General features: G+C 41.8%; 1 protein-coding gene across 4 annotated transcripts in view; it reads left to right on the top strand.

Moving 5' to 3' along the window:
- VPS8 (VPS8 subunit of CORVET complex) overlaps nucleotides 1–12,588 on the top strand; it is a 90,527-nt gene that overhangs the window by 67,760 nt on the left and 10,179 nt on the right. For all 4 annotated transcript variants that reach the window (XM_082221703.1, XM_082221704.1, XM_082221701.1 and 1 more), the window contains 3 exons: nucleotides 7,035–7,115; nucleotides 10,333–10,502; nucleotides 11,168–11,336. In XM_082221703.1, coding sequence (XP_082077829.1) covers nucleotides 7,035–7,115; nucleotides 10,333–10,502; nucleotides 11,168–11,336 — 420 coding nt within the window. The remainder of the gene's footprint in view (nucleotides 1–7,034; nucleotides 7,116–10,332; nucleotides 10,503–11,167; nucleotides 11,337–12,588) is intronic.

Raw genomic sequence — 12,588 nt, 5'->3', positions numbered from 1 at the left:
CATCCGCAGTTTGCCGTGTCAAAGTAGATTCCTGTATCAATTTCTGGATGGTTTCTGTATTGGTATTCACCTTTTGTCCCAGATTATTTAAACTTTCTGCCATTAAGTCTATTTTAATATTTGCAGCATCCACTTTCACATTTATCACGTCTGTTTTCTTGTGAAGCTGTTTCAGCGAATCATTTATTTTCACTAATACGACCGCTAAGGCCTCTTCTGTCGACATTCCATCTGTTTTTTCCTTTCCATTTGCCATAACACTTAAGAGATTCAAGGTCAATCCCAGAGTCTCACAATTCTTTATCTTGCAGCTGGAAATTCCCCTAGCCCAGCTCCTGTAGAGCAACCAATTTCAAAAGCTTCCACTAGGGGGAAACAGTTTCTATTTGTATTAGTCAGTACTGTCCTCTTTTAAACAATGTTCCAATAATCCAAAGTTAGTTTCAGTTTTCAGTTACTTTTAAAAAACAGCCCGGAGACAGTAGAAACAATGTATTCTCTTGTTTAGCTACCTGTCAATGAACGTTCTAAACGCTGTCAATGAACATTCCAAAAGACATTGATCCTGCTAGCAGCCCGTTTCCAGGGTCTGAGCGGCGGTATTTTAACTCTCTTGACTCTCTCCTACAGGCATATTCAGTTCACCACTCCCCCCCCCTCTTCTTCTGTCTCCAAAGGGGGGGTTTAGTTCTTTGCTGATGGAGATTTAGTCTTTTTACAAAAGGCTTTCCAAGACTTCAGCTTGCAGGCTCATTGCTTTAGTTTATTTACAAAAGGGGAGGCGGACTTCCTGTATTGAACCTCCCCGTTTCGATGCCAAATTAAACGTTTAAAAACGTTTAAAAATCCAATTCCCCCACTTCAGCTCTACTCACGGGTAATTACTTTAGAGTTAAATTGTCCACAAGAAAAGGTCAGTGCTCTCCGGCAACAGCTATGCGGCTTCGCTCCGTGGAAGAAGCAAGACGATTCGAAGCACCGCGCCGCTCACCCCACGTCGCTTCGGATCCCCGAAACCGGGTTTCCCCGTGAGTAGAGGAGGCGCAAAAGGTGCCCACTGAATCCACGTTCACAGGCTTCTCCCGCCTGTGATTTTTACGGGTCTCTGCCTTCGCCGTGGCAGTACAGACCCAAATTCCCACGGGGCAAATTCCTCCCGATCAGAGGAATTCAGCCATTACTGGAGGCACCTCCCCGGTAACTTCTGGCACTTGAATAATATATCAGACCCACTTAGCAAATGTTGGACTAACACAGCATATCATCTACATGACCCGTTCCCAACCTGATGTCCTTGAAATGTTCTGGACTAATACCTCCCAACAGCTCCAGCCAACCTCGCCAATGTTTAGGGATGATGAAATAGGGTTGCCATATTTCTATCCGTGAAACCATTTTTGAGCTATTTTTATGGAAGATCTGCAAAAATGCCACTGCTGCCATGGGCCGCTATACATCAGCAGTTTCCCGGACATTTTGCCCGGACTCTGCTGCCAACTGCAGTATTCTACATAGGTCCGGGAACTTCCGGATATATGGCAACACTAAATGAAAATTGTAATCCATTGCCTTCTGAAGAGTGCCAGATTTGGGGTGGCTGTTCTGTATGCCCTGAAATGAATTTAGTTTTGTGGGCAGGGAAAGCATTTATTAGAATCATAGAACTGTAGAGTTGGAAGGGACTCCTTGCAATGTAGGAATCCCACCCACTGCTATCCCTGGATGGTGTCAAACCACCAACTATCTGGTTAACATGCACTGACCTATTGTGCCACAGAAAGGCCCTGGGGTAGAAAATCTGCCTGTGTAAGGTAAATAGCAAGAACATTCCAACAGACTGAATCATAGAATCATAGAGTTGGAAGAGACCACAAGGGCCATCGAGTCCAACCCCCTGCCAAGCAGGAAACACCATCAGAGCACTCCTGACATATGGTTGTCAAGCCTCTGCTTAAAGACCTCCAAAGAAGGAGACTCCATCACACTCCTTGGCAGCAAATTCCACTGTCGAACAGCTCTTACTGTCAGGAAGTTCTTCCTAATGTTTAGGTGGAATCTTCTTTCTTGTAGTTTGGATCCATTGCTCCGTGTCCGCTTCTCTGGAGCAGCACAAAACAACCTTTCTCCCTCCTCTATGTGACATCCTTTTATATATTTGAACATGGCTATCATATCACCCCTTAACCTCCTCTTCTCCAGGCTAAACATGCCCAGCTCCCAGCTCTCTGAACTATTGAACTGTCTCTTTACTTAGAAAGATATTTTGTAATGGTCTGTTTTTTAAGAAAGGCAATAACATTTTTTTATTGCTTGCTTTAAATAGGTATAATCCAAATGCCATAGCAATACTATAGAGCTGTTTTCAGCAGAAATACCTGGGTTATGATTTCACATTGCATTTACTTTACAGTTACTCATTTGAAACGGTATTAAATATGATTAATGTTAGATTTAAATTCTAAATCTGACTCATCAGAGGATTTAGTAACATTAATTCAAAAGGAAAATGAAAGAAATGCTTTGGGGCAATATTAAGGGAATTTGGGGGACATTAAGATAAGTATTATCCCATTAAGAGGATGAGTGGTATCTAAATAGAGATGAAAGGTAAAGTGCTAAATCTTTCACAAAGCCATAATCCCTTGTGAATGTTCTAAAATCAGATATCTTGTGGTTTCTCACTGTATACCCTGTTCCAGAAGCAGGAAACTTTAAGATTCTTTATTTCCATATGCCTGTAGGAAAGTCAAAGCTGTGTCTGGGCACATTTAAGCATAGAATATCTATTTAATGTGATAATGAGCATTCTATAGCTGCTGGAATTGAACTGTGGGCAAACCATTATAAGCAGTATAAAAGCTAAAATTCATATTGCATGTATTTCACTTCCACTACTAACCAGTAGGACACTATGCCAGACACTAAGCTATATAATTATTATAATTATATAACCTATTGCATGTGTTGTTTGAGAAGTAAAGAGACACAACATGTAAATGGCATCCATTTTCCTTGCACCATAATTGGTTAGTGCAAGGCCTCTAGCTAACTTACTCATCCACACAACTTTTTAAAATATTGCGCAGCTTGATTTGACCTGATCTCTAGTAATTAAAGATCCATGAGTTGGAATGTGCTTGTTTATCTGGGTTTAGACCTTCTCTGCCTGTCCAGTTTAAAGGGCTTTCAAATGAGGGTTTCAAATGTAATATCAGTTCCTGGTCAACCAGCAGCATTTGGGAAACCCAGAGTCTTTCAGGCACCTCTCCTCTGGGGGTTATTTGCTTCCTTTTTATAAGAAGCATCTGCATGCCGCTCCAGAAACAGTGTTCTCTGGCCTGCTTGCAATAACAAAACATGAAAAAACCAAAACAATTTGTTATGCCGACCAGGGAGGTTGCTCGAGAGCGAACAGGCAAGATCCCCACTGGTCTTTTCAAAGGCTTTATTATTGGTGCAAAAACATTTACAGTGCAGAACGTCTCAATTCCATCTCTTGCTCAGTCACTAGCAGAATCTGAGAGTGGGCAGTCCTTAAACTTTCCCCAGCAGAGTAGTCTCTTGACCCCCATCCAACGCCTCCCCTCTCTGCCTGTAAACCTACTGCACAGAGAGGGCGTGGCTAAAGGGGGACCTGCCTCCCCCCCGCTTTGCTCATGCCTGGTGTCTTGGCTCTCTCTTGCATCCTCCGAGCCCTGCATCCCTTCCCCACTAGAGGCGGGGCTTCCCTCCTCCGCGGAGGAAGTGCTGCTTCTCACGATCTTTGGAGGCTCCCTGTAAGCCAGCTGCCCTTCCACCTCTCACCTCTGAGCTGATGGCAGTTCCCTGACACAATTACTAAAGACTGCGGAGCGAATAATTGGGTGCACTCTTCCCACCTTGGATCAAATCTATGCTTCCAGATGCCGTAAGAAAGCTGCAGAGATAGTGCAGGACAGTGGGTACCCCAGAAATGATCTCTTTCAGCTTCTGCCTTATGGAAGAAGAAGGTACAGGGTTATAAAGACTAGGACTGGCCACCTGAGAAGCAGTTTCTATTCAAATGTGATTTTGGTTTTAAACGCAGTGTAAGGTAGTCGCTATGGGAGTATATTGTATTTAATTATGGGATATCAGAGTTTTTAAGGGGCTAACCAGGCTGGGATAGCTGGGAGAGCAGGTTTGTTGGTTTTTGAATGTCTGATGTAGATTTTTTCGATTTTGTTGTTCTGTACGGGACAATGACAATAAAGATTATTGTATTGTATCGATCAATAAATAAAAATCAATGAAAAAAACTTCAGCAGCAGCAAGTAAAACAGTATAACAAGATAAACATCACCACTAGAAGCAGAATATAAAATTCAGTGGAATCTAAAAATAATGTCTTCACCTGGTAATGAAAAGAGTAAGGAACGTGATAGGCAAGCATCGGGGGGGGGGACATACCTTAACTAAGGTGTCACCATGAAAAAGGCCATTTCTCAATTAGCCACCAGTAGTAATTCACTTGATCTAGAAAAGGGTCTCAGTGTCTGGGTAAGTACCTTGGAAGAAGTGGGTCTTTCAGCTAACCTGGTTCCATGCCATTATGGGTGTTAAGGTTCCCCACCTCTCCTGTAGCTTGTTAAAAAAGACATCTGGGGTGTTATCGTTTTGTCAGCTGGGATTAATGTCTGGAGCAATCCATACATGTCACAGTCTTCACTGCCATCTCTTTGCTCCTCTGTCCTCCTCGGTTTCCTTTCTAACTAGCGCTTGGCGTCCCTTGACATGTGCACACTCTTGAATTGAGTGCCTCAGAAAAGAGGAGCTGGCTCGCTTAACAGATAAAAATAGCTTGCTATATGTCATGGATCACGTACATGCTGTGCTAAGGGCCCAGACTTCCCAGTTACTCTCCATAATTTATATGGTGCCTCAGCATGATGCACTTTCTATGCTGCCGCTTTTAAATTATGCATGCTAAAATGAAAAGTACTTACTGAAAACAGAATGTGACCCCAGAAGACTCCGCTCCCTTTGTGTGAATGGATCATTGGTATGCGCCACTGCTTCCTTGCAGATCAGGGAGAAGGTTTAGGTTGACCTAGTAAAAATTATAACTTGAGTGCATTTGTTAAACAGGAAACTTAACAACCTAATGTAGAGGCTTCCCAACCAAACAGGCGTGTATGGGGATTTTGTAGCCTCGTTTGTAGCTCATAATCATTTATGTTTCTTTTAGCTACGCCCCGGCTCAGAGCCTGTCCAAAAAGCAACTTTGACTGTGCGTAGCTTAGCAATCTAGCATCATATTGTAGGTGTGGGAAGCAAGGATAGCAAGAGAAAGGGAGGGAAAGTGTTTTAAAACAACAGTTGATGTTTGGGACTAAGCCACTGGTGCTGATCCAGCTAGACCCCAAGTCTCTAGAGTGTGGGGACAAATATATGTAGCTTTCAGGTGTTCTGAATTATCATGTACAACACTTGGAAGAATCCTGATTATGCCATCTAATCCTTTAATTTTTTATCACTCCCCTCTAATCCCTACAGGTAGTAGCATAAGCTCCTTTAGGTCATTAATTATAAGGCACTGCTGACATCTATTTGAGTCTTCTAGATTAGTCCAGTCAACTTAGTCTCGTACTGTGCAAAACTAATGTTCTCCATAAAATTTGTATTGTAGAATATATCTTTCCCAGTCCACCAAAGGTAACTCTCCTTAAATGGTCTGTAATCGTCCTTAAAAGTAAAGGGTAAAGGGACCCCTGACCATTAGGTCCAGTTGTGGCCGACTCTGGAGTTGCGGCGCTCATCTCGCTTTATTGGCCGATGGAGCTGGCGTACAGCTTCCGGGTCATGTGGCCAGCATGACTAAGCCACTTCTGGTGAACCAGAGCAGCACACGGAAACACCGTTTACCTTCCCGCCAGAGCGGTACCTATTTATCTACTTGCACTTTGATGTGCTTTCAAACTGCTAGGTTGGCAGGAGCAGGGACCGAGCAATGGGAGCTCACCCCGTCGTGGGGATTCGAACCACCGACCTTCTGATCAGCAAGTCCTAGGCTCTGTGGTTTAACCCACAGCGCCACCCGTGTCCCAGTAATCGTCCTTACTGTTGAATAAAACATTTTATTTCTGCATATTTTATTTTCATCCATTGGTTCTTACACTGCCTTTTCCTGCTACATTAAAAAGCCCAAGTGTTGACTGTGTTAAATTTAAAACAGAGTTCAGCTCCCATGTGCTAAAACTGTAATCTTGTTGCATTGCTTTAAGCTTTTAGAACATTTTTTCAATAACATATTTGGGTGTGAGTTTTTTCCTGCAAGAGCTGCAGATTTAAAAAATGGAAAGCAGAGAGCTATAAAAAGTATGAGACAAGATTACTATAAAACTGTAAATAATGAAAATCCTGTTGACCTTTCTCTCCTGAGGCAATATGTCATCATGCTTTAATTAGATCTCATGCATGACCAAACCAAAAATTGTTTAGAAAAGAATTCTGATTGAATCAAGGAGTTCAGCAGGGAAATTCCATTCTCTTTCCTGCATTCCTTTCAGTCACTTGGAAGGATAGGGAAACCCTTTTGGGCAAAACAGGATTCATCTCTAGGACAAGGTCTTTTAGGGAGCATTGTTAGGCTGCAACCTTGTAGTAAACCTTGTTGGGAAGCAACCTTGGAATCAACGAACTAAGAGAACCTTTGACAGGTAAGCTTAGTGCATATCCAGAATGTGGGGGCTTGCGCCACCCTCCACATAGTCCTCTGAATCTGCCCTGAGTGAATTTGGGGTTATCTGAGTTATGTGCTGTTACTTCAGTCAGAAATATTTATGTGAATAAACACTTGACTATATTTAGAAGATATAGATCTCTCTGTTTCTCATGCACTAGCAGTTTGATTAGATAAGAGGTTGTATGTTTTTATCGCAGCCAGAGAAGTCAATAGCTATTAACCAAACATTTCCCCTTATCTGCCCCTCCCCTCCTGGCATTGGTGTGTGTAGTAGTTTTTCAGTTTGTTTTCACTGAAGTTGATTAACATCGGCTTGCAATAATTTTTACAGGATCCAGTCTATGGAAGAGGAAAACTGGGAGAAATTCAGGGTCTTGTCCTGGGCATGCTAGACAGCTTTAATTATGAACAAGTAAGTAAAATGGCCTTTTTGTTCCTACTAAGGTAAAACGATCTTGCCTAAAAATTGAAGGGCTTTTTGTCTAATGGAAGAGAAATTTAATGGTGTTATCCACATTATCCCCTTTGTGTTAATTAACCAAACAGTTAATTGCCTATTAAATAAATCTTCCACCAGGTATGATGAAAGCATGTGTTAACAAGCAAGTTTTTGTTGTCTTGGACATGACAGTACCTGTAGGTTATCAGATACCCTATGAAGCTTCCTTTATACTAACTTAGACTACTGGTCTATCTAACTCGGCACTGTCTGCTGACTGGTAGAAGCTGCCTAGGATCTCCAGCAGAGGTCTATCCCTCACTTCATGTTTGCTTTTTATTTACCTTAAGGCCTTTGTAGACAACGTGCAGTGCAACAAATGTACCGTTCTTGCTAAACAGCTGATTTGGGGATGGTAGGATTGTTTCTTCTGGACATGATCATGCTCTCTGAAGGAGCAGGTTCACAGCACAGGTGTGCTTCTGTCGCTTGCTTTCCTTCCAGGTGAGGTGGTGGTAGCAGTGAGGAGTACATCTTGCCACCTTTGAATATTTCTCTCATCAGAATTTCACCACCAATCCCCCCTGCTTTGATGAGCTCATCGTTCAATTTCCCCCACTAAGTGGGGAGCTGGATTTTGAAATTTTATCTAATGCAGTTTATTTGTGTTTATTGTTTATTAAATTCATACCTAGTCCTTCCTCCCTGAAGGGTGCTCAGGGCGGCTAACAATATGAAATCCAACCAAATTCAATATACAATAATTAAAATGGCAGTTATAAAAGATCAGATCCCCACTTACTGAAGGCCCCTGCTTGTGCCGTCACATGGGAAATTCTGTTCTGTTTTACCACACTTAGGGCAAATCTAAGCATATGATTCTAGTTTTTTGAGCCCATTTCTTTGGCCAGAAACCATCTTCCCTCTATGACCGTGATAGTATGGAAACTTGCTTTTTTTCTCTCTTTCAGATGAATAGATTGTTTACTGGTAGTTGCTATTTATACCTTAGCCTTTTGATCCCTGGATGTATTCTCAATAGGAGAGTCTTGTAGCCACTTTTGAGCCCAGAATAGAAAGAAGAAAAGCTCACTCCTCACTTCCCTTGGGAGCTTTAGGCTTCTCCTCTCATTCTCAAAGTAGCAAGACAGTTCTTAATTGTCATTTCCGGGTATGATGCACAAAACCACCTTTGTAGCTTGCTCTGAAGAAGGGGAAGAGGCACAGAGAGAAATGGCACTAACTCATTAGCAGACGCAACCCCTCTGGGTATGAGGAGGTGTGAGGAATTTATTTAATTTTCTCGCTGGGAATTTGCTTTCATGAACCATCGGAAGGCATACTTCAGTACCATTTAAAGTTCTGTAGCTGGGAGTCTTCTCTGCCATATTCAACTCTTGCATTGCTCTGGCATTTATTTAGGAATTTGCTCAGGGTGCCTCCATGTTGCTTTCTTCCAGTGACGCTGGTACTAAGCTGGAAGTCTGAGAAAGTTGCTGGCTAGGGGGTGCCACCCCCTGTGCTGTTGTTGTGTGTACACACTTCTGTGTAGGATAAGTGTGTCTATGTGTGAGCCAACCCCAGTAGCACTATACATAAATCACAGGAATGTATGAAACATATAACTATCACACAAACATATGCTAGTTTTGCATGGGATGGGGCAGTCAGCTTCAAAAAGCTGCATTGCATGGGTTGGATTACATGACCCTTGGGGTACCTTTCACAATTTTATGATTGTATGGTAATTTATGATTAACTAAGCCACATCCATACCCCACACATTTAGAGCACATGGCTGCCCTCAAAGAATCCTACAAGTGGTACCTACATGGCGTGTTACAGTTCAGTGTTGTAAGTCAGCTGTACCCTCATTCATACAGATGAAACAAGCTGTCTCCAAAAGTTAAAAAGATTGAGATGGAGGTGGAGGGGTGGTGGAGAGAAGCCTGAATGAGAGGATGGGAAAGGAAGTGGGGGACAGCATGCCTGGTTGCCCCTGGTTGCCAAACCATGGTTTGGGTACCAGGGAGTGTCGTCTATGCACCAGGCGAATGTGGTTGCAAGGATAAATGTGGATAATCCCATGCACACCGCCTGAACTTCTATGGGGGAAGGGTAGCATACATGTTTGACAAATAAACATTTGTATCCTCAATATGATAGCCCTAACCATGCCCAGCTCTATAATTGAAGCCCATCCAGTACAATGGAGTGTTGCAAATGATGCAAACATATTGTAAGTGGCTGGGGAACCCAACCAAATGGGCAGGGTACAAATAAAAAATTTGGTGGTGGTGGTGGTGGTGTTATATCATTTAAACATTGTGTGTGTTTGTTTAGGAGTACAGTGGTACCTCAGGTTACAGACACTTCAGGTTACAGACTCCGCTAACTCAGAAATAATAAAAAATTCCTTCCAGTAGCACCTTAAAGACCAACTAAGTTAGTTCTTGGTATGAGCTTTCGTGTGCATGCACACTTCTTCAGATACACAGTGTATCTGAAGAAGTGTGCATGCACACGAAAGCTCATACCAAGAACTAACTTAGTTGGTCTTTAAGGTGCTACTGGAAGGAATTTTTTTATTTTGACTATGGCAGACCAACACGGCTACCTATCTGTTATCAGAAATAATACCTCGGGTTAAGAACTTTGCTTCAGGATGAGAACAGAAATTGTGTGGCGGCGGCGCGGCGGTAGCAGGAGGCCCCATTAGCTAAAGTGCTTCAGGTTAAGAACAGTTTCAGATTAAGAACGGACCTCCAGAACGAATTAAGTTCTTAACCCGAGGTACCACTGTATCACTTTGATGGATCCAGTTTATGCCTGAGCTCTGTTGTAATCCTAAACACTTTCTCATTAGCATAAGAACGGCTTGTTTTTCTCTCCACTTTACACAAATACGAAATTGGTTTAGCCCAAAGGCTCAAAATGTGTGAGCTAGGAAGACACCATTCTATTGGATAAGCTCCAATTACAGTACTATAGAGTGACCTGTTATAAAATGGCCACACAGTGGCATTTGACAGCATATATTATGTATAAAATAGCAGGATCTGTCATTAAGATACCTAAAAGTGTTGTTTCTCCCCTCATTTAATCTCTATGAGATGTTTTGCCACATGCAGAATTTATGGAGCATGGCTAACAGGTTAAGTGATGTCTTTCTTGTATCGTGCTTGCTCAGACTCTTTTGGAGACTACAACCAACCTACTCAACCATGACCTCCACTGGTCCTTACGTAATTTGAAAGCATCTGTGACTAGAGGGCTGAACCCCAAGCAAGATTACTGTTGTATTTGTCTACAGCAGTACAAGAGAAGACAAGAGACTGCTGACCAAATCATAGTCTTCAGGTAACTGTTGAGAAAATGCAATAAGAGCTGCTAGCAACAAGAGGTCCTGAAGTTTAATATAGTTAGGATACATAGGGGTGGTTGTTGTCTTGCTGCACTGTGAGAGGGCCTGATTTAATGGGCTCTGTATGCCTTCAGGGTTTGTATTGTTTATTTATTTTTAAATTTTATATCCCACTTTTCATCATGTTGATCTTAAAGCAGCTTACAACAATAAAACATACAATATAGAAAATTTAAAACATTAATTAAGCTTCCAGAATTCTAATCTCAAGAATTTAAAATCCCCCCAAATGTAAAACTTATGAGACTTTTAGCCAACAGAAACAAGTATTTCTGAAGGGCTTTTATAGATGACTGAGACTAATTTCTCTTTAATAGTTAGGTGGTCATTTGGCAATTAGAGATCCAGAAAATGTTTGTGACAGAGAATAAATGGACAAAAACATGCTTACTCCCACTATATTAAAAGGGTCTTCTTACTCTGTGTTTTGGATTGCAGGCTTAATGTTTTTTAAATTATGTTTGTTTCTCTTGACAGTAGTGTGACATTTGGTTTACTAGAACCTATTTAGAATTAATTTTACAAAACAAATGTGCTCTGGTGTGCAGAGTATCTAGTTAATATATGTGTGCAATTAAATTTCTTTCTTTTTTTGTAACAGCTGTGGCCACTTGTACCACTCTCTCTGCCTCCTGAGTAAAGAGTGTGGCACTGAAACAGAGGGCCAGATGAGATGGACTTGTTTTAAATGCAATGCAAGTAACAAAGGAGGAAAACTAAGTGGTGCTTGCTTAGAAATGAAGAAGGGAACTCCTGTATCTCTGGCACAGGTAAGATTTGCAGAAGTGAACCTTTCCTAGAAGGCTGAAGTTATACCTGAGTTTAGGAGCACCTCAGTAAAATGAAGCTTCTTTTGTCTACACTTCCATCATTCAAGAAGCTTTTGGTGTGGCTTGATAAATTCTTGCCGTGTTTGAATTGAAGGTTTTTTTAAAAAATGGGGCATGCATTTATTTATGGAACAACGAAAGGCAAATGATGGCTTCTTGCCATGTGCTGTATGAGTGCTTTCCACACATGCCAGCAACCTAAAAGTCTTCCATGTGTCGTAGTAGACAAGGCATTCGTTCAAATTGTAGGCAGACATGAAAATAAATACTGGGAGCAGCAGGAATCATTATGTGCACTGTACCTTCAGCTGCCACTTTGGTGTGTTTTGAGGTCTGCAACTGCTGTTCTTGCTCCTCTGACCAAGAATCAGTGTCTGAGATGAGGCTATGGAATTGATTTTGCAGCTCTAGAAACAGCACGGCTTCTGACAGTCCTGCTTTTTTGTGTAGCATTCCTCCAGGGGTGATCAAGAGGTGGTGGACCATCCTTCCAGGAGGGATTTAAGCAGATGTTGAATGGCCATCTGTCATGTTTGATTTACTTGAGATTCCTGCATTGCAGGGGGCTGGACTAGATGGCCCTCAGGGTCCCTTTCAACTCTATGATTCTATGTGTAGGTCAAGTTAAAGTGGATTCTGTGCATACTCATGTCTCAATTACTCCTAGTGGAGAGAAATCCTTCCCGTAGTGCAGTTTTCGCCACGGATTATTTGTGTGTGAAAGAGCACAACATCCTTATTGAAAAATTAAAATGTAGAAAATGCTTTTTAGATACAGTGCTTCTACTAAATGCCTCCCAAAATTGCATTTGGCATTTTTTTTTATCACAATGCTGACTCATGTTCAGTTTGCAAGCTGCTTAATGATAATTCAGAAGCTTTAAGTAATCCAGCTGCTAAAGCAAAGTAGTAGAAAATCCTGATTTTAGAGTATAAATGTTATACGCTTGAATTGGATAAGAGAGGACTAATATACAATGCAGCCAGAGGATGGTTGCAGTGGGAGTTGATGTTTGTAGCTATTGTAAGGAATGCCTGATGTATCTATCCAACAAGATCTCATGGCCTCGGGATTTGACGGCACTCTGTTTCCACAACAACTTGAACAGAGAACAGATTTGCATTGAATTAAGTGTCCAGACCAATGATTCTTCTAGTGACTTCATTGCTTTACTCCATTTGCACTGAAGTA

The sequence above is a fragment of the Podarcis vaucheri genome (assembly GCF_965113315.1).
Source record: "Podarcis vaucheri genome assembly, chromosome: 5".
Taxonomy (NCBI): Eukaryota; Metazoa; Chordata; class Lepidosauria; order Squamata; family Lacertidae; genus Podarcis; species Podarcis vaucheri.
Note: the sequence above shows the minus strand (reverse complement) of the source record. Positions and strands in the feature narration are given on the sequence as shown.